This window comes from Phycomyces blakesleeanus, assembly GCF_001638985.1.
Source record: "Phycomyces blakesleeanus NRRL 1555(-) unplaced genomic scaffold PHYBLscaffold_1, whole genome shotgun sequence".
Classification (NCBI taxonomy): Eukaryota; Fungi; Mucoromycota; class Mucoromycetes; order Mucorales; family Phycomycetaceae; genus Phycomyces; species Phycomyces blakesleeanus.
The window spans coordinates 1,096,124-1,115,331 of record NW_017265134.1 but is presented as its reverse complement, the minus strand read 5'-3'; the positions used below and the strand labels follow the sequence as shown (position 1 = coordinate 1,115,331).

Sequence of the window (19,208 nt, the reverse complement as noted above, 5' to 3'; positions counted from 1 at the left end):
ACGTGATTAAAGGGTTTATTCTTGTTGGATTCTCATTTGGCTTCATTTCCTTCTTCTTTAACAAGCATGTTTACTCACATTCACCACCCGCCTGCACAGACTAGGCATTTACACGCCGAACACTCCGACTGGGATGCATCTATTAGCAAGCTACGCAGCGAGCAATCGATCTTTGAGCCTCTCCAGGGTGCACCCCACCCGATGCATTTTCCACGACGAGCTTCCAAAGCAACATTTGGACATATAAAGCCACATCAAGAAGGATATCCAATGTATACTTTTTATAATGACCCTCTCGAGACTACCACAAAAGAACCCCTGGATACAGATCTCCTGGACATGGATAGTATTACACATTCCGTGTATGTGCACCCCTATGTCTATACACCCGACAACTACTATTACAGTGACAATGCAGTGGCATGCGAAATACGGGTGCCAGATATATTAACATATGACCGATACAGACACGAACATGAACACGAACATGAACATGAGCATGGCCATGAACTTGGTCATGAGCACGAACGTAATAGTCGTAGAGTGTCCTCTATATCCTCAGATACTCTGACAACATCTTCTGGAGTTACTTGTCGTCGCTTCAGTAGTGCTAGCACTGCTAGTTCAAAGAGCTCTGTTCCAAGCTGCAGCACTCCCCGCACCAGCATCAGCAAGATCAAAGTCACGCCACCCGCACAGACTCCCAGCTCAAGCCATAGCAGTCATAGTAGCGGTAGCCATTGCAGCAGTATTGCTGATGTCAGCAATACTAATCTTCCAATCGTATCGAAGAAGGAAGATAAAGAGGTGACTTTTATGGAGGTGGAGCAGGTGCAGCAAGTACCACATCAACAGCAGCAAAAACTACAACAGCATCCTCAGATGGTATTTCAGAGTCACGCCAGGAGTCAGGCTGGTGGCACAAGTTCAACCCCGTCACCCGTTGTGTTCGATGCAATTGTGGAACCATCGATGCCTGTCTGGGCTGACCCGAAACGTGTGCGCGAGAACCCAACCCGTTATGCTTTCCTAAAGAATTACCTTCAGCAGCACAATATCTCCTTTTCTTCTGTCCTTCCGTTGCCCACATCTTGTACATTCTACTTTAGTGATACCCGTCAAGCTAAGGCATCTGCAAACTATATAGCAGCTGTAAAACCCCTCTTCGACTGCCACTCAGTCTGGGATTTTTCTGCACAGTGGCGTTCCTTTAAGGAGCACAGAGGCAAGCCTTCGCACTGGCCAGTTAACCAGAATATATATTGTTTTGTTGAAGGTGTGGAACCTATGTGGGAAGACAAGACGAACAGGGAAGGTGGTCGTCTCACTCTATGTCCTCCCAAAACTGCACTTGACGACGTATTTGAATGGGCTCTTTGCTCATTTGTTGGTGGAAATTTGACAGACTTTGGTCTAGTCGGAATTGTTCTCTCACGCCGTACTCGCAGTGACCGCATCGAGCTTTGGCTTAACGCATCTGCCACTCTAGCTACAATTCCCCGTCTAAAGTAAGAATTGATCATTTGCGTAAAAACAAAAATCCGACCAAGCCTTTTTATTTATCCTGATCAAACCAATTGAATTTGTCTAGGGAGAAGATGGGTGAAATGATGCCAGAGTCTACCAAAAATACAGTCTTAAGCGCTAACTTCAAGAAACACTTTGACAAATAACCTTCCTTTATCTCCTTTACGATTCTCTTGGATCACCTTGTATTATAGCTCCTCACTGTTGGGGAAGTATTCCTCTTCTGATTCCAATGTGTACATTTTATTATATCCTATTTTATTTCGGACATGACCCATAAAACAAACCCGTGAAACATCTTCTAAACATGGACTTGGAAGCTACTATTCATTCAATTTTATATAAAGCTCTTTCTCTTTTTCTGTCTCTATCTCGCTCTTTCTCTCTTTCTCTTTATTCTCCTCTGTGATCTAGAGCGTGCAAACTCCTATTGCAATATAAACAGGACACGATGAATTGACAAACAAAAGCGAACACAATAAATTAAATAAAATTAAATAAAATGAAATGAAATGAAATGGGACTAGAAATGAAATTACTCGGGTGCATACAAAGTATGAAAGAGTTTGTCAAATAATGAACGGTGCCAGAAATGGACATTATATGATCCATTCTTTGTCGCTAGATCTACAAGGCAATAAAAATGCCTTAGGCAGGCTTTGTCTCCATAAGCATGCTCTCCTGGTCTCCAATCAATGAGGACAACCCTTTTACCCCTGAATGAAGCTTGATCTTATAAAGTACCTCTCGAGCACTCTCTGGAGCTTGTCTTACACTTCATCCTCATTGTCATGTCGCCGTCCAAGCGAAATCTAGTCCTTCCTTCATCTATGGCTTCACCTAACCGAATCTTTCTGTCGTCCATTCCCATTATGTCTTGCCCGAAAACAGAGGGTCACTCAGGAATGTACTCGCAACCACAAGAAATTCGACCTTTTGTTGTTTCCAAGGAATTTGCACTGCGTAGCAATTCATACATTATTAATGACAGACACAAGGCCCGAAAAGAGAATGACCCCTTGGAGCACTACTCAAACACTAGATCATCACCAAGGGTTGCAACTACGCTGGCTGATCCCATCGATCCAAGCATAAATACCTGGTCTTCTTCTAATTCCGTTACTAGTACCGAAGGATCGACTGTAGCCACATCGTTATCTTCTCAGAATAGTCTCCTGTTGTGCTCCTCTCGAGGTTTTTTGATGACTCCTCAATCCTTGGTCGAGTCTGTTCCACACTCCAAGCCAACGGCCCTTTCTGGTCAACTTCCAAAACCAATCCATCACACCCCTAGTCACAGGGGAACCACATCCTCGTTTACCAGTGCAATACCCACTGCACTCTATTATGGCTCTCGTCAAGTACGAAAATACCTCCGAGCAGTCATCACACCACAGTCAAAGAGCGATTTTGAAGATATGCTCCAGCACGGGTTTATTTGTAGTCATACATACACTCCAAATGATGATGAATGTTCTGTGCGCACCACCACCACCCATTACTACGATGCTCTTGACAGTCTTTCTATTCAGCCCTGCAATCGATGCGGGCCCGACCATCGCCAGATGACGCTCCGCATCACCCTAACTCCCTGGCATTGTCGTGCCACAGAAACCGAGATTTATGGACAGCCTTCAGCTGCACGCAACGCACACGGTCTTTCTGTGGTACTCAATAAAAGCATGTCTACCGCATCTAAACTATCGTCTAGCTGGTTATCTAGTACTGTTTCTCAAACGCGTAGCGACATTATTTCTTTTCGCCAGCAACCCTTACCTACTGTTACCCAGTCTGCCCCATTAGTACATAAATCAGATAGAAGTAAAAAAGACACGAGAAAAGATATGGGAAAATCCCAGAATGTTGTCCCCGTTCAGTCTCATTCTACAGCACTAGCATTTGGTTCACGCTGCTCGTATACTAGACAATCAAAAGAAACCCGCATTTAATAACTCATTACCTTAATCCTCTTAATTACTCTTTCTTTCTTCCTTTTTTCTTACAAAAATCTTTTGTGTATAATTGCATTGTTCTTTATTATAAATATGAGCGAATTGGTATATGTCTCCTTACATACAACAAAGAAACAACATCTTATTTTTTTTTTAAAAAAAGAAATTTGTGTATATATATATACAACATAATATACTATGTATGGGGATAATAAGTTTTATTAATTTGGGGCCATGCAACCCGATTTCACCATTTTAAGCTTTGATTGGAGTCTTTTGTAATCGACCCCTGTTAAACAATAGGTGGTGCTTGCATAATATGTCCTTGTTTGACAATATACTCCTAGCTTACAGTAGTTAAGGTCTCAATTACAGAGACTTGGGTTACAATAGTCTTGTGCTTAAAATTATCTGTTAGTGAAATAACCAGTACTTGCTTGAAATTATTGGTCTGGTGAGCTGTGAGCGACACCTGTTCTAATTTGACAGTACAGTTGCTTTCTTGGGTAATTTTAACAGAAGCTTATTCAATTAGTAGCACCTTAATCTAGACCTTGCTTCCTTAACATTGACCAAACCTTTAACTGGTTCTCTTTTGATTTCAATTCGACAAGCCCATAACCCTTACATGTACTGAATTGGGCTATATTACACTATATTAAAAAAATTACTGGGAGATTTTTTTGCAAGCTTTTATTCGACATTTTAAAAGTGGTGTTAGAGTGGTATCTCGGCTAAACTTTATCCTTTTAATATTCAATCCTTGCCTTACTTATAGCTTCTATAGTGCCATACTTTTTTTTAATTGATGCAAGACACCTTCCTCACCTACACACTTCAAATGACAATAAAATAATTCACTGGATTATCCAAAGAATGTAATGAAGTGCTAAAATGGTACTTTGGAAACACTTTGTAATAATTAAGTTAAATAAAAGACTTTCTCTTTATTGTTAATAGTGCTCTTCTGGTATTTTTTATCACTTTGTACTTGTCAGTTCTCATCTTACATGAACACCACCCGGAAAGATTTCTCTTGGTCTCATGGTATGTTAAACTTGAGGAACACAGGTGAGCCTCTCCGGAATTGTACCATAATATCCCAATTGGTGCAGTATGTACCGCAAACATAATATAGCGACAAGATCTCGGTCCCACGGACTATGTTTAAACTGTAACAGATCCAGTTCTCCAAATATCCTGGGTTGATATATCTAAGGCCATGTTTAATAACAACAGCAATAGAAATATGAAGGCTAGTTGTAGTATTACCTTAGAAGGTCATGACAAGTTACAATTGATGTTTGATAGTGACAGTATTGACGAGGGTTAAAGACTTGTTTAAGCTTTTAAGGACATTGGTCAAAACACAAAGGACATTCTTTGGGCGCGCCAAATATATCAGTTAGGTAAACATTAAATTTGTGTTTGCGAAGTGGACATCTCATTCCTATATTTTTTTATTAACTCATGATATATATTCTGTAAGGCGTAGACGATTTTCCCATGACCAGGAGACTATCCGGGCCAAATTTGAGGCGATGAGTATTTGTTAGGCGCTCGTAGGTTTAGTATTGGTCACTATGGGTGAAGATGCGAAGCTTGTGGGGTGAAGGTTGATGACTGGGTTGACTTTTAGTGTTTTCGTAAAAGAGACTGAGAGGAGGAATTTGTTAATCTGGCTGAAATGTGAAAAGAAAAATTGACGATATTGTTTATTTGAGTTGAAGTATGGAAGAGTGCTTGTTTGATAGTAAGAATATTCGGCTGTTTATCTATTCATAGCTTTTAATAATTTGACACTTTGCAATATAGATAGATATATGTGTAAGGTAGGATTCATAGCCATTATTATTTAATGTTAAAGGCGTCTTTAAGTTCAGATGTGAAACATGTGTAATTTATAGACTCTACTCGTTCCTTTCTCTAATTGTATAGCCTGGTAAGCAACTTAACATATAACTTTCATTCAAAATCACTGTTTGAATTACAGGCAAAAACGATTTATGTATTTAACTATAAATCCCAAGACATCAGAATATGTTTAGAGTATCCTAAATTTAGTAAGTGGGTATTGGTCTTACCAAAGTTACGAGTCGTTTGAAATTATTTACATTTTTTTCTCCTAAAGATCAACATCTTCTATATAGCAAAAATACATAATTATCGAGGCCAAACAAGAGGATATCAAATATATATATATATATATTAGGAAGTCTCTCTAATATTTTCCTCATAATCTTCTAGGAGATTTCTCTTTCACTCATAATAATTAGTATATATATATATATATATATATTACAAGGGTAAACTTGCCTTTGTGTTTATCAAAAAAAAAAAATCCAGAAATAAAACAAAGAATCTCATCTGCGACAATATAGGGGATGCCAAGCACAAATAATGTAGCCTTTGAGTGTACGTGGGATTCTTTGACCGGATCTTCTTCCGTACTTCCACTGTTATTGGAATTTCATGTGTGTAAAAATATGAATATAGTGCCTGCTTCTTTTTCAATGGCGTGACCTTGGGCGTTTTATTTATTTATTTACTTTTATAAATGTATTATAGTGTATTTTTCTTATAATCAGGAAGAATTATTGGACTCCGATATTTTTTTCAAAAGGCAAAAACTTTGTCGGAAATGTCAATACAAAAAAACCGTCGCTCATGGACACGGAGAAAGTGTTTCTGAAAAGAACTGTGCAAGCAGCTTGTTTGTAGTGACATTTCCGACAAAGTTTTTGACTTTTGAAAAAGTGCGGTGTTCCAATTTAATAGCAGGGGAAGAGAAATATTGAGACTTGAATCTACATCTCTGATGGCATCTCAAGGCAGATGCAGAGAATTATATATCCTAAATTAGTAATTACGTGTAACATGCGGAGTATAAACCACGTTTTTGGATGTGACAGCTGTCTATCAAGACTGCCCTGAAAACACTTCTTTTACTTTTACCAAAACAAATTCTTAAAAATGGGTCGTAAAAACGCTCGCTCTATCCTTACTTCTAAAATGGCTCGAAGAGAGGGCGGAAAATTCTGCGCCAAGTCTCCAATTATTACTATTGATACAGAAAAGGAACCTGTTGAAGATCAACCTGTAGAAGAGTACGACTGGGAGCTCTTGGATTTAGATACGGATACGATGATTGCTGCGTACTATAATAGCTTTCTGACATGGAGACCAGACGCAGGAAAAAAATTGTGTGGACTCTACAGAGGAGACTCGAGATCATCGATTATGCGCAACAAGAGAAAAATGAAAGAAGAGCTTGAGGCAAATAAAGACAAGAAGGTCAGAACGCTTGCTGATTTCGGTTTCTCGGTTCCTGTTGCATCAGTTTCGCCTGTAACAGAAGCATTAACTGTATGCAAGCAATCGAAAGATGAGGAACTTGAAGAGATTCGTGAAGCTTATGAGAAAATCTCTGAGATGATAAAGCCTCCAGTCAGTTCAGATAGCGAGTTGGGCAAGTTTGCTTTGTTTGAAGTAAGCAAACACATTGTTGTGAAAGAGTATTTCCGACGCCTCTTGAACAATTGCAAGAAAATCGAGGCATCTGAAAAAGCAGCAGAGATTTTTTGGACAACACCTTCCAAGTACCGTGGAGAGGCTGTCCACGGTTGGGCCAAAGAATTTCTTCAGTTTGGCAAAATTTCTGAACATCAACAGGGCAAGCATGCCAAGCGGTCTTCAATTGTAGACGATGAAGACCTTAAAAAGAAAGCAATCGTTTGGCTTCGTGCTCAAAAAGCAGAAAGACGAACTGTTGTGGATTTGAAAAAGTATCTCGATGAAATGCTTTTTCCATCATGCCTTGGTGTAAAAGGCAACGTGGCCATAAGCACAGCATGGAAATGCATGAGAGCTTGGGGGTACGTCCACCGCAAGAACAACCAGGACGTATATTATGATGGACACGAAAGACAAGACGTTGTTCAGTATTGCCATGCTTGGGCAACGCGAATGATGGGATACAAACAATGTATGTCAGACTTTACTGGGGAAGATGAAGAAATTGAGGTAACCCCTCTTCTTTTGGAGAACCAGAAGAAGCTGGTTATGGTGACCCATGACGAGTCCACCTTTTATGCCCATGATGGAAAGGTGGACATGTGGCTTGAGGAAGGTGAAAGCCACATCCGCAAAAAAGGTCAGGGAAGATCTCTGATGGTCAGCGAGTTCCAGTGTGCTTGTCATGGCACTATGCGAGTGAAGGGATGGGTCTCCCGCAGAATATTTAACGTTGGGGCAGCATATGACGGTTACTGGACAAGCGAAGACATGCTTGACCAGCTGAAGAACTATGCTATCCCTCTGTTCGAAAGCTTGCACGAGGGATGCACCGGTGTCTTTATTTTCGACCAAAGCAGCAACCACAAAGCATATGCCACAGATGCCTTGGTTGCCACCCGCATGGTTCTAAAGCCAAAGGTCGTTTCTGAAAATGACAAGTTCATTTTCAAAGATACAACGTTTTTGAGGGATGGTCGTATCATCCCTCAATCGTTTTATGAGACAGTATTTGAAGCTGGAAGGAAAGGAAAGGGGCCGGTGGAGAAGAGACAGTTTGTTGGCGTCCAGCGGATCCTTCAGGAGCGTGGACTGTGGATGGAACTGGATCCATCCAATCTTTCTAGAAGATGGAGAATGGACTGCAATGGAGAAGAAGCAGAGAACCACTGTTGCTGTGCCCGCCACCTCTTGGCCTCTCAGCCCGACTTTTCTGGACAGAAGACAGCTATTCAAGAGGTGGTGGAAGAGGCGGGTCACATATTTGAGCTGTACCCCAAGTTCCATTGTGAATGCAATTGGATCGAGCGTTACTGGGGTGCAGCCAAACGTGTGACTCGCCTAAACTGCGATTATTCTTTCAAGTCGTTAGAAAAGAATCTCCCGTCTTTCTTGGACAGTGCCTCTTCTGTGGCTGGTTCTCCTTCCATGATCAGGAGATTTTATAAAAAGACTTGGAGATATATTGAAGCTTACAGCAAGTTTTTGGATGCTAAGGATGCTGATGCTGAGGTGAAGAAATTCACCTCAAGAATCAGTAAATCTCACCGCAGCATTGGCATCCATGATTAAAAAAAATAAAAAAAATAAAAATTTATAATTTATAATAAAAAATGCTGTGCCTATGTATAAGTTTCAATATTTCAGTTTTTTTTCAAAAACTAGCGGACATTTAATACTGGTTTTTGTTATCGGTGTTTTAAATGAAAAAATTGACACAAATCCTAAAATTCCTGATTTTAATAAAAATACACTATATACTAATTTCAGAAAATAATAATAATAATAGAGCTGTTTAAATTTGAGGCGTATCCTTTCATCTGATGCAAGCCCCCTTTTTTTCCTTTTTTGAATTAATTTATGCAAAACCATCTGAAACATCTGTTTTTAGTAAGTCGAATATCTTGATTTTTCTTGTTTGAATAAGAAATATCGATGATATTTTGCAAGCATAATCATTAAGCTATATAAAGCCTAGTTTTTTTAGAATTCTAATATTTTTTCACTCTTCTTGCATATATATATTCTAATACAACAATGCCTTCAAAAAGAACCTCTAAGAACGCTGAGAACAGCAACAAGAAACTGCGAATCAAGCAGTAAAAACTTTCTGGATTTGATGAAGAGAAGAAGCCGAAGAAGGCACATGGTTCCTGGAACAATACCAAAGAGTTGGTGCTCTTACAGGAATACGCGCACCTTTTCCCCCCTTCTTTGAAGAAAGGTGCACACAAGAAGGCATGGCAGGACATTGTTAAAAGTGTCAACGATGTGACACCTGGCGAGACAGAACTGTCTTACAACACTTGCCGTCGCAAAATGTTGAAACTTGTAGACATCTACAAGAATGCCTTTGAGGAGAGGACTGTTGCTGGTACCTCGGGTGCAAATAGAAACAGGCCAGAGGTAGAGAAGGCTGTCCGAAAGATCCTTGACAAGGTACAGTCAAATTTATATTTAGTTTCCTTTCAGTTTTCTAATTACATACATACATTTAATTAAATGTAGAAAGAGCAGCACGAGGCGTTCAAGGTTTCTGGTCGTAATAAGGAGATTGCCAGACAGGACTTTAAGCTTGGCCTCGAAGGCCGTGTACGGGCAATCGCGTCGGGAGCTCCTGGCCAGATCACAAATCTCAGGCAAAAATACCGAGATTTTATCAAAAAGACCAACGCAGAAATGCAAGAAAAGTTCCCAGCAGAGAGCTCTGCTATGGCTGCGGCCCGACCAGTTGGCAGTCAAGCTAGCCCAGCTAGCATTGAGGATGAGGAGGGCGAGGAGGGCGAGGAGGGCGAGGAGAATGAGAACGCAGATGAGGAGGATGAGAACGTGGATGAGGACGTGGATGAGTACGAGGATGAGGTCAAGGATGAGAATCATCCGGAGGTGGGAAATGAAGTCCCAGAGTCCCAGGCCACCCGCCATGCTGAAGTCATGGGGGTGCTGAAGCAGATACTTCAGAAGATGTGCGATATCGAAGAGGAATTGAAAAAAAACAAGAAAATAATGATAAAAGCATAAAAATTTAAGTATTAATTTATTTAAAATAATATATAATCTTCATCTTCTCCGTCTATTTTATCACGTCTTAATCCAGAGATATACTCCTCAAGAGTCGGTGGCTCTAAACCAAAATATGAACTTGTTGGCGATCTATTGCGACCAGTACAGCGCATCATATTTTTGAATACTGTGGATAGCATGTACACAGTTGCTGGACTTGTTTCCCCTGTTTTCATGGCATACTTATACTTGGAATACTTAAAGTACTTCTGTACTTCCCCAAATTCCCACTCTACTGCCACTCGCACTTTCGACATACTCTTGTTGATTTTTTTATCTAAATCTATTGTACATGATTAATATATTGTACAATCTTTGTCGACAATCTTTTATGGTTACTATACCACTAAGAGATACGCCTTCAAATGGTGAGTACAGGCACTTGGAAACCATGTAAGCTGGATCGCCATACAAGGCAAATGGCAATTCGACATCTGGTACAATATCCAAGTATTTTTCCACTCTTGCTTCTGTTTTGGATATGGTATATATGTACTGATCGTGTCTAGAGCCAACATATGGTCCAAGCAAGCTGCTTGTGATCTCATCAGGAGTAACAATAGACTGGTACTTCAAAGCATGCATGTGCTTCCAACCATTGTAAAAAGCTTTTTGAACTTCATTACCTTGGCTTGGTCGTGATATTGCTTGCATAGTACCATCAATGAAACCAACAATGTTTGGCAGTGCTACGCCTTTGTCGTAGATTGCACTTTCAAACCTTTCCAAGTTTTCCGGGCGAAATTGCTTAATATTGAATTGAAGTCCCCATTTAATCTGGTTCATAACAATGCTCTCAAATCCTCGGCAAACTACAGATACATTGCTTTCTCATTCCAAAAAGTATAGACATGTCACCTAAGCGTCTTGGAAAGCTGTACCGATTGAGTAACATTGCAAAGCCAAGGCTCTTACGGACTTGTATACTTGAAAAACGGTACACATGATCCAATCCGAGTGCTGTTGTTATTCTCTCAATTTCACCCAAAGTGAAACGAAATAGATATATACAAGTACCGTCACTCAAGAGATTTAGGTTTAGTTTGCTATATCTAGCTCTCCTGGCTCTTCTAATCTCTTGAGGTATGGTTTCTTCTTCATTCTGCTGTTGCTCTTGCTGCTGTTGCTGTTCTTGATGTCGTTGTCGTTGTTGTCTTCGTTGTTGTCGTTGTTGCCTTTGTTGCCTTTGTTGCCTTTGTTGCCTTTGTTGCCTTTGTTGATGAACTTGGGCGTGATTGCTAATGTTATATTCGGAACGATCGGTCATTTTATTTTGAATTTAGATGATCAATTTGAGTATAAAGAAGTTGTTAGAGAATGAAGCTCATGCATAATATTTTCACAAGCTATATTGTTGACGCAACATGATGGTACACGTATGGTGTATCGGAGAATAAATTAAAAAAAAATGTTCCAACTTAAGTGCCTTTTTTGGGCGTAGATACAAGGCAACTTTAAACAGCTCTCTAATATCAATTCAGTTCAATTCTTCATTGTTTATTAAAAGATGATGAGCTTTCATTTTTGCTGACATCAAAGGTTTTCATTAAACTTTCCAAATTAGATAAATAAACAAGTAATTAATCGAATAATTGGAGTGGTGGTCTATCTGTGTATTGATTTATAGTTTGATGTTTTTGGCTCCTTTTAACGTATAGATATACGTGTGTATCCGTGTGCTCTTAACAGAAGAAGACATGATATTAAAAGAGTCCCGAAAGAAAAGTTGAAGCTAAATAATGGCAGAGTTTTACTACGTAACGATAAATTAACCAGAAATTACTGTGGGGAATACATCTTTCATATTTATAGAAGTCTATAGAAAAAAACTAGCAGCTATCAATACTGGGTACAGTTTTTGTATTATACCTATATGATCGAAAATTATCGGCCTAGCCTCTTATATATTCCCTTTTTATATAAATCGGTGCGGAAAGACAGAAAAGTTCAAGCAAAGATGATGCAAAGACCAAGAAGTCCTTGGCCAATAAAATTAATTTCTAACTGTTCGTACTTTTTTTTTTAAAAAATAAATAAATAAAACTTGGTTTATATGCATATCAAACATAATTAACTGCTCGAAGAACATCTTTTCTATTAAAAGCATGTTCTTCTCAATTCAATTGGCAATGGAAGAAGATAAAATAAAGCATAAATGTATTAAACCCGTCTCTATTTAATTTCGTTTATAATACAAGGCTTTTATATAAGCAACTGTTACTGCTTTGGTACCAATTATATATGTATATATATTAAATGTTCTTAAATATAAAGTTGGCTCCCAAAAAATCCTAAAAATCAATGATTTGGCTGTACGGAAACAAGTTTGTTTCAAAATTGAAATCAAACCTTTGAAGTAAAAATCTGGTACCAAAGTAACACTCGAAAGTCCCAATACTTACTTATAAACCTATACCTCACTTTCCTTTCTCGCTTGAAATTCAACCATGAAGTAATAAGTACAAAGCAATCATCAAATAAGTATTCCAAGACTGGGGTGCATGTTTATTAAGCACAAATAAAGGTTTTCCAGCAACCACAAGAAATCAAAATAATGAGTCGTAATTATCTCTCTGATAAAATATGCTGTCAAAGCTGGGGTGTTTTACACATTTTCAAGTGAAGCCATTATATATATATATGTGTGTGTGTAATAAATAGATAGAATAGTATATGTTGTTCACTATATTTTGTAAAAAAAAAAGAAGAAGAAAAGAAAAGCAATGTGGTATTTAGGCTTAAGTCTATCGCATAATAGCATATCTTGATTCCACGGCCCAAGTGTGATCTTTCGAAGCTGTTATTCATCACCATTTACGCTTAATCTAATGAAAGATGATCTCGCTTGTTTAAAATAAAACAGAATCACACAAAGAAAGAGATGGACTTACAGCATGCTGAACACACTCTTTGAATGCCTGGAATTCTTTTAAGCACATATCTTTTTGGATATCTTTGTAACTAGATGAAACGCATTGTCCATAAACGGCTGCCTGGGTTGAGCAAGTTGCCACACCACGTGCAAGGACAGCAACACCTTTTGTACGCTTCTCCATATTCTCCAAGGGGAATAAAAGTAAGCAAAAGAGTAAATCCAGTGAAAATCCCAAGTCAGTGACACAGTCACAAGCTTTAGATGGCTTTGGAAAGAGGTTCAAGAACCGCGTTTACCTTGGAGGATCTCCAGCAGATTTCTACATACGAATTCCACACATCCAAATTAGGAAGTAAATGTATAGATTTCCGAGTAGAAAAAAATCGCCTCCAGCAGTTTCTACACAAGATTCTACATACCTAAAAGTAGACTGCTGAAGATGCTCTAAGGATCAAGTTCTTAATTAAATGCACAAGTATGGCTGTCAGCTTTTATTTATTTATTGTATTAACTTAAATTGAAATCTTAATCGAATAATACAAGATAGGCATATTCATGCTTCTTTATTATTCTCTCAAGATAGTACACTTGGTTTTGGTTTTTACGCTATAATATGGTTTTTACTTCCATTGAAATGGTTCCCACAATGCATTTATCCTCTTTTAAAGTTTGTATTTAAACAACCATTTCAAGTTTTATGAATAGCTTTTTTCCCCCTCTTCACTTCAGGATTTCGATAGCATAAATACACGCATGTGAAATAACTTATAAGTATAGAAAATAAATACAGTAAAACACATGTGTAAGTCGCATTTTAGGGATAAAAGACTTTGAAAGTTTCTTATATTTAAGAAGAAAAAATTGAGTATCTATTATATAAAAGAATAGTGTCAGAATGTTTATTATGATCCTTAATAACCTAAGAATGCTTTTCTGTGCTGTTTATTTGGGAAAAAAAATCCATTTATAATGGTTAGGAACTCTTGAAAATGCGTCTTGTATCCTCGAATTGTGGGACTTTGTATAATGTGTTTTACTGTATGCTATTACTCTATAAATAGCTCTGCATAGATCCTCTGTGCTTGATCTTCAGTGCATTCATACAAGCCAAATATCTTTAGCCAGGATCTATTAAAGTAGCCTTGCTTAAGTACAGAGCAGATGCTTTTTCTTTTTCTCTTGTCCAAAATAAAATACATTAAATTAATGTCCAATCGGTTTAATTTTTTAAACATCACAGCTAAGATTCTACACACACACACATATATATATATATATATATATATTGCTCTAAGAGTAATAAGTCCCAATATATCTTACTCATCATGGGTGATTAGTAAATTTTAAGGAAAAATGGTTATTATTATTTTGGAATATGAACCACTAAATGTAAAATTCATTGTTTTTTGTTGTTGTTGGAAATGACCAATAAATGTATATATGTTCAATAAGTACAGTGATAATGTGGGGCAGTCACACGATTTCCTGCGGTTCAGTCAAGCAGTCTATTGGCTTCTCTCCTTCCCCCCCTCCTCTCCTCTCTCCTCAAAGTTTCTTCTCTTCTCAAGGCAAAGAGGTCATCAGAAAGAAAGAAAGAAAGAAAAAAATAGTCTCTATAATGTCATATAGAAAAATCCGGATAAAACCTCCTACAAGACTTGTAAGTTTTGTGGTCCATTTGGCCCTTTGGGAGCTGAAACTTATTACCCTTTTGCTACAATAGCCTAATGTAGATCGCGAGCAGGAATACGAGGATGGCTTCAAACTTCTCAGCCAAGCCTACATTGAAATCTTTCGTAAAAATGCAAAAATACTTTCTTATGAAGTCCTTTATCGAACTGCATACAACTTGACATTTCAACAGTTTGGAGAAAAATTGTATTTTGGTGTGAAGGACGTGATTGCGAACTATCTTGAAGCAAAGGCTGAGGGAGCCATCGTGCCCGCATTCGTTAACACCTCGAGCACAAAAGAAAGCTCAGCAGCAGGTTCGGATTCCAGTGCAATGTTTATGAACACAGTCAAGCTAGTGTGGGATGATTATGTAACTGCCCTGACAATGATTCGAATGACACTCAAGTACCTCGTAAGTTGACCTCATTCAATCTCAAAGAGTATCACCAACCGATTTCATAGGATGATAGACTGCCTAAATATAACCTACCTAATGTCACTGATATGGGACTTGATCTCTTCCGTGACAGGGTGATTCGGTCAGATAAATACCCAATCCAGGCACAACTTATAGCTGCTATGCTTAATCAGATCCAGTTGGAAAGGCACGGCGATGTGATTGATCGAAGTGTAATAAAGGCAGCCGTCAGCATGCTGTCTGAACTCACAGACCCAACTACAAAAGAAAGTGTTTATATTGTTGATTTCGAAAACAAATATCTCGAAACAAGTGCTGCATTTTACCAGATCGAAAGTGAAGTTCTCTCAACCTCTTACGATGCTCCAGAATTCATGCGAAAAGTAAGTGGGAAACGCAGCTGTTCATTAAATGACATTGAATATTAGGTTGAGCGCAGACTTGAGGAGGAATATGAACGAACAATACATTGCTTGTCACTTGTTACTGAACCAAAGATTCGCCACATTGTCGAAACACACTTAATCACAGATAATCTAAAAACTGTGATAAAGGTATATGGGAAAATTATCGCGAAACGTCATAGATATATATATAAATATAAAAGGTTGCTTTTAGATGAAAAACTCTGGGTTGGATAGCATGCTAAATGCTGATAAATATGGAGGTAAAAAAAATATAAGTAGGCAATACACACAAACATTGACTAAAAGCCAAATCATAGACTTACTGCGCATGTACAAGTTATTTTCGCGCGTATCAGCTGGCCTGAACGAATTAAGGACAGCAATGATGGCTTATATCCTGCGTATCGGTGCAGAAATTAATAGAAGTATCGCTGCAGATATAGGAGATATGAATAAGCCTAAAAGTGTAGCTGAGAAGAGTGCAGTTGGAGGGGCACAAGTAGCAATTCGATGGGTAGAACAAGTTTTGAATCTTCAGGAAAAATTCGATCGAATTCTTGAGTTTGCAGTCAACAATGATAAGTCTTTTCAGACAGTGTTTAATGAGGCATTCGAGAGCTTCATTAATGACAATACCAAGTCGGCTGAATTTATCTCTCTATTCATCGACGAAAATCTCAAAAAGGGCCTCAAGGGTGTAAGTTGAACGACAAGGAAAAAAGATGAATAGAAAAAAATCTTACGTTGTGTCTGCCTGTTTTCTTTTAATATATATGTATAGAAATCAGAGGATGAAGTGGACGATATTCTTGGAAAGACAATCACTCTTTTCCGCTTTCTACGCGATAAAGATGTATTTGAGCGTTATTATAAACAGCATCTTGCCAAGAGACTCTTGTTTAACCGCAGTGTATCCGATGATGCCGAGAGAGGAATGTTGGCTAAATTAAAGGTAATTAGGGCAATCCGAAATGTGTGAAGCACAATATATGTAAACAGGTTCTCATCAAGAATAATATATGCAGAGAGAGTGTGGCTATCAATTTACGAACAAACTCGAGGGTATGTTCAACGATATCAAGCTATCTGCGGAAATGGATGTTCAATTCAAAGACTTTTCCGACCGACAGGTAATATACATGTTATACATGCTATGCAATATGCAATATATACAATGTACAATGTACTCATATTGTCTGCAATCAGCCTTTTGTAGATGTTGGAGTCACTGTCCTGACCTCCACATTCTGGCCTATGAACATATCTTCGTCTCCTAAATGTAATATGCCCCAAGTTATTCTTGGTGCATGTGAGTCATTTGAGAAATTTTATTTTGATCGACATAGTGGCAGAAGACTGACATGGCAACCTCAAATGGTAATCATTATAAACATACATACACTCTATACAATCTACTTCAAATCTAACTTTTTGTTTTTTTTGTAGGGTACTGCTGATATCCGAGCTACTTTCAAGAGCTGCAGACCTATGTTGAATTTATCTACCTTTGCTATGATTGTTCTTCTTCTGTTTAATGATATTCATGAAGATAATGGACTTTCATTAGAGGTAGGATAGATTGTTTTCTTTTGTAGTTTAAATAGTATTGTTTTCTTTAGTGTCACTCTAATTTTCGCCTCTCGTTTACAAATTTAGGAAATCAAGGGGCAGACTCAAATACCCGAAGCAGAGTTGAAGAGAACACTTCAATCTTTGGCGTGTGCTAAATATAAAGTATTAACAAGAAATTCAAAAGGAAGAGAAATCCACCCTGGAGACATTTTTTATTTCAATACTAGTTTCTCAACCAATCTTGCAAAAATCAAGATCCAGACAGTCGCTTCAAAGGTAGAGAGTGAAGGCGAACGAAAGAACACTCAGGACAAGGTCGATGAAGAGAGAAAACATCAGATTGAAGCTGCTATTGTACGAATCATGAAGGACAGAAAGTCAATGGAGCACAATCTGCTGATTGCAGAAGTCACGAAGCAGCTTACCCCTAGGTTCTTACCTAACCCAGTCATGATAAAGAAGCGTGTGGAGGCGTTGATTGATCGCGAATATTTAGAACGTAGCTCTGAAGACAGGTAAGAAACAACTACAACTGGCCCTGAACAAAGAAGTTGATTGTATTTATCCATATCTCATTTATCCATTATATAGACGATCGTATCGCTACCTTGCCTAATATTCTTCCTTTTTTGTTTCCATTTTCTTCGTTTCTTTTTTTCCCCTTTATAAAATACATATGTTGACAGATATTTGCTTTACTTGATAAAATACAAAACCAAAAACATACCATGGGTTCCATTCAAATTTACCCTGATATACTTCCTATGGACAATGTCTTGCCTGTTGCAGACAATACTGGCCCCAACAGGCCTGATCAGACATACATATCTTCCAGACGCAAACCGTGGGACAACCGTTTAAAATACAAGCTCTATGGAGAGGATACCCTGACCATAAATACAATGGAAGAATGGCAGAGTATAAAAAACTACAATTTTGTTTTGAACGGTATTCCTACTCTTAATCAGATCCTAAGCCTCTACACCGAGCCCTTTGGTCTCCCTCAATTTGAAGCATATTTGGAGCAATCGGACAAAATTGGACTTCAAAACCTTAAATTCTTACTTGAACTAAAGGCCCACGGAAGACTCTGGGAAGCGCTCCAAATAACAAGATTGCACCTAAGTAATAGCTCAGTTTCAGCACCTTTGGCTATACAGTCAAAGCTTCCCCGCGTTTTTGGGCACCCCTCAACAGATACACTCCCACCTACGGTTTACAAAAGCCACCATATTAATCAAAATGACCTTACTCAAAATGCAACCAGAATTTACCGCAAATACTGTCAACAAACCCCCTTGATTTCCATATCTCCGGAGACTCAAGAGACTCTTTATGAAGTGGTTCTAATTCGTAATATCTCTGACCCACTCATCTTTGAACATGCGCGAACCCAGGTCACCCTCGCACTTGATCACTTTTATTATCCCCGTTTCATTGATTTTATTCTATCCACAAACCTATCTGTGACAAGTGCCAGAATCCTCTTAGTTGCCGGTCTATTCTTTCTCTGGGCTGGACTCAGTCTTGAACTGTCACTGATATTCCTTGGGGAGAACAATAACGTGAGTCGGTGGTGGGGTTTGATCCCTTTTGAACTTTCTTGGGCAGCACTTTTACCGGGAATGACAAGATTTGGGTGGTGGATGGTGGCAATCAAAAGGAGGTGAGATGTTTTGACGTTAAGCTCAGAGTTATTTATTCGTTATTTAGTGAAACAAACTTTAGGGAGTATACTCACATTGACGATGCTGTAATGCGAGAGCATAAAAGACGTGCCTTTTTATGGCTGGTCATCAGCCTTATGCTGGGACTCATCAGCACAATTTTGGTTGTCTTTATCCCTGCGTACAGAATATCAGATAACAGTTGACGCGGGATCGTCTAGATGTCTTGATGCTTCAAATAGGTGTAATCTAAAATACTAAAGCAAAACAAAAACAAACAAAAAAGTATAAATACCAAATTTTTTTGGGAGAATTCAACCATACATTGTATAGACATTGCTTACCTATAAATGTATTTTCTTTGATAAGAGCTCGATAGCATGCAAGTCATGTAGTGAGGTTTATGTCTTTATTATTTTGTCATATAAGCTGTTCATTATATAGTAATAATAATAATAATAATAATAATAATAATAATGCAACTACCCCTTGTCAACTCCATTATGCTATGTATAAAACAATAGCAAACAAACATTATTA

The 19,208-nt window shown here is 38.3% G+C and overlaps 9 protein-coding genes across 9 annotated transcripts; 7 read left to right on the top strand and 2 right to left on the bottom strand.

The window, feature by feature from the left end:
- Positions 1-66: 66 nt before the first annotated feature.
- PHYBLDRAFT_184371 (hypothetical protein) lies at positions 67-1,826 on the top strand (the record flags this gene model as incomplete). The annotated part of the gene is made up of 2 exons (XM_018438923.1): positions 67-1,508; positions 1,592-1,826. The coding sequence occupies 2 exons, from the start codon at positions 67-69 to the stop codon at positions 1,671-1,673; spliced, it is 1,524 nt and encodes a 507-aa protein (XP_018298644.1). The 3' UTR covers positions 1,674-1,826.
- A 277-nt stretch (positions 1,827-2,103) lies between these two features.
- Positions 2,104-3,476, top strand: PHYBLDRAFT_138157 (hypothetical protein; the record flags this gene model as incomplete). Its single annotated transcript, XM_018429948.1, has 2 exons — positions 2,104-2,211; positions 2,280-3,476. 2 exons carry the CDS (start codon positions 2,104-2,106, stop codon positions 3,474-3,476), a joined length of 1,305 nt encoding a protein of 434 aa, XP_018298643.1.
- Positions 3,477-4,489: 1,013 nt separating this feature from the next.
- PHYBLDRAFT_138156 (hypothetical protein) lies at positions 4,490-4,812 on the top strand (the record flags this gene model as incomplete). Its single annotated transcript, XM_018429947.1, has 2 exons — positions 4,490-4,550; positions 4,661-4,812. The coding sequence occupies 2 exons, from the start codon at positions 4,490-4,492 to the stop codon at positions 4,810-4,812; spliced, it is 213 nt and encodes a 70-aa protein (XP_018298642.1).
- A 250-nt stretch (positions 4,813-5,062) lies between these two features.
- PHYBLDRAFT_61653 (hypothetical protein) lies at positions 5,063-6,277 on the top strand (the record flags this gene model as incomplete). The annotated part of the gene is given in 4 exon segments (XM_018440836.1): positions 5,063-5,088; positions 5,102-5,104; positions 5,472-5,542; positions 6,048-6,277. 4 exon segments carry the CDS (start codon positions 5,063-5,065, stop codon positions 6,275-6,277), a joined length of 330 nt encoding a protein of 109 aa, XP_018298641.1.
- Positions 6,278-6,452: 175 nt separating this feature from the next.
- On the top strand, positions 6,453-8,564 carry PHYBLDRAFT_161239 (hypothetical protein; the record flags this gene model as incomplete). Its single annotated transcript, XM_018434365.1, has 1 exon — positions 6,453-8,564. One exon carries the CDS (start codon positions 6,453-6,455, stop codon positions 8,562-8,564), a length of 2,112 nt encoding a protein of 703 aa, XP_018298640.1.
- A 1,469-nt stretch (positions 8,565-10,033) lies between these two features.
- On the bottom strand, positions 10,034-11,362 carry PHYBLDRAFT_184370 (hypothetical protein; the record flags this gene model as incomplete). The annotated part of the gene is made up of 2 exons (XM_018438922.1): positions 10,400-11,362; positions 10,034-10,338 (listed from the first exon to the last, which is right to left on the bottom strand). Exons 1-2 carry the CDS (start codon positions 10,839-10,841, stop codon positions 10,034-10,036), a joined length of 747 nt encoding a protein of 248 aa, XP_018298639.1. The 5' UTR covers positions 10,842-11,362.
- Positions 11,363-12,862: 1,500 nt separating this feature from the next.
- On the bottom strand, positions 12,863-13,111 carry PHYBLDRAFT_138152 (hypothetical protein; the record flags this gene model as incomplete). Its single annotated transcript, XM_018429946.1, has 2 exons — positions 12,863-12,880; positions 12,947-13,111. The coding sequence occupies 2 exons, from the start codon at positions 13,109-13,111 to the stop codon at positions 12,863-12,865; spliced, it is 183 nt and encodes a 60-aa protein (XP_018298638.1).
- Positions 13,112-14,522: 1,411 nt separating this feature from the next.
- Positions 14,523-17,756, top strand: PHYBLDRAFT_129269 (Cullin). The gene is made up of 12 exons (XM_018429274.1): positions 14,523-14,590; positions 14,654-15,016; positions 15,067-15,405; positions 15,451-15,576; positions 15,641-15,689; positions 15,747-16,126; positions 16,211-16,381; positions 16,455-16,559; positions 16,636-16,806; positions 16,876-16,998; positions 17,086-17,516; positions 17,593-17,756. Exons 1-12 carry the CDS (start codon positions 14,549-14,551, stop codon positions 17,615-17,617), a joined length of 2,325 nt encoding a protein of 774 aa, XP_018298637.1. The 5' UTR covers positions 14,523-14,548; the 3' UTR covers positions 17,618-17,756.
- Positions 17,730-18,874, top strand: PHYBLDRAFT_138150 (hypothetical protein; the record flags this gene model as incomplete). Its single annotated transcript, XM_018429945.1, has 2 exons — positions 17,730-18,667; positions 18,730-18,874. 2 exons carry the CDS (start codon positions 17,730-17,732, stop codon positions 18,872-18,874), a joined length of 1,083 nt encoding a protein of 360 aa, XP_018298636.1.
- Positions 18,875-19,208: the final 334 nt, after the last annotated feature.

Bases quoted from the DNA above. Each gene is read 5' to 3' on its own strand.
- PHYBLDRAFT_129269 (XM_018429274.1), top strand. From the start codon at position 14,549: ATGTCATATAGAAAAATCCGGATAAAACCTCCTACAAGACTT. The intron at 15,577-15,640 runs GTATATGGGAAA...GGTTGCTTTTAG, and splicing joins ATCTAAAAACTGTGATAAAG to ATGAAAAACTCTGGGTTGGA. The intron at 16,807-16,875 runs GTAATCATTATA...TTTTTTTTGTAG, and splicing joins TGACATGGCAACCTCAAATG to GGTACTGCTGATATCCGAGC.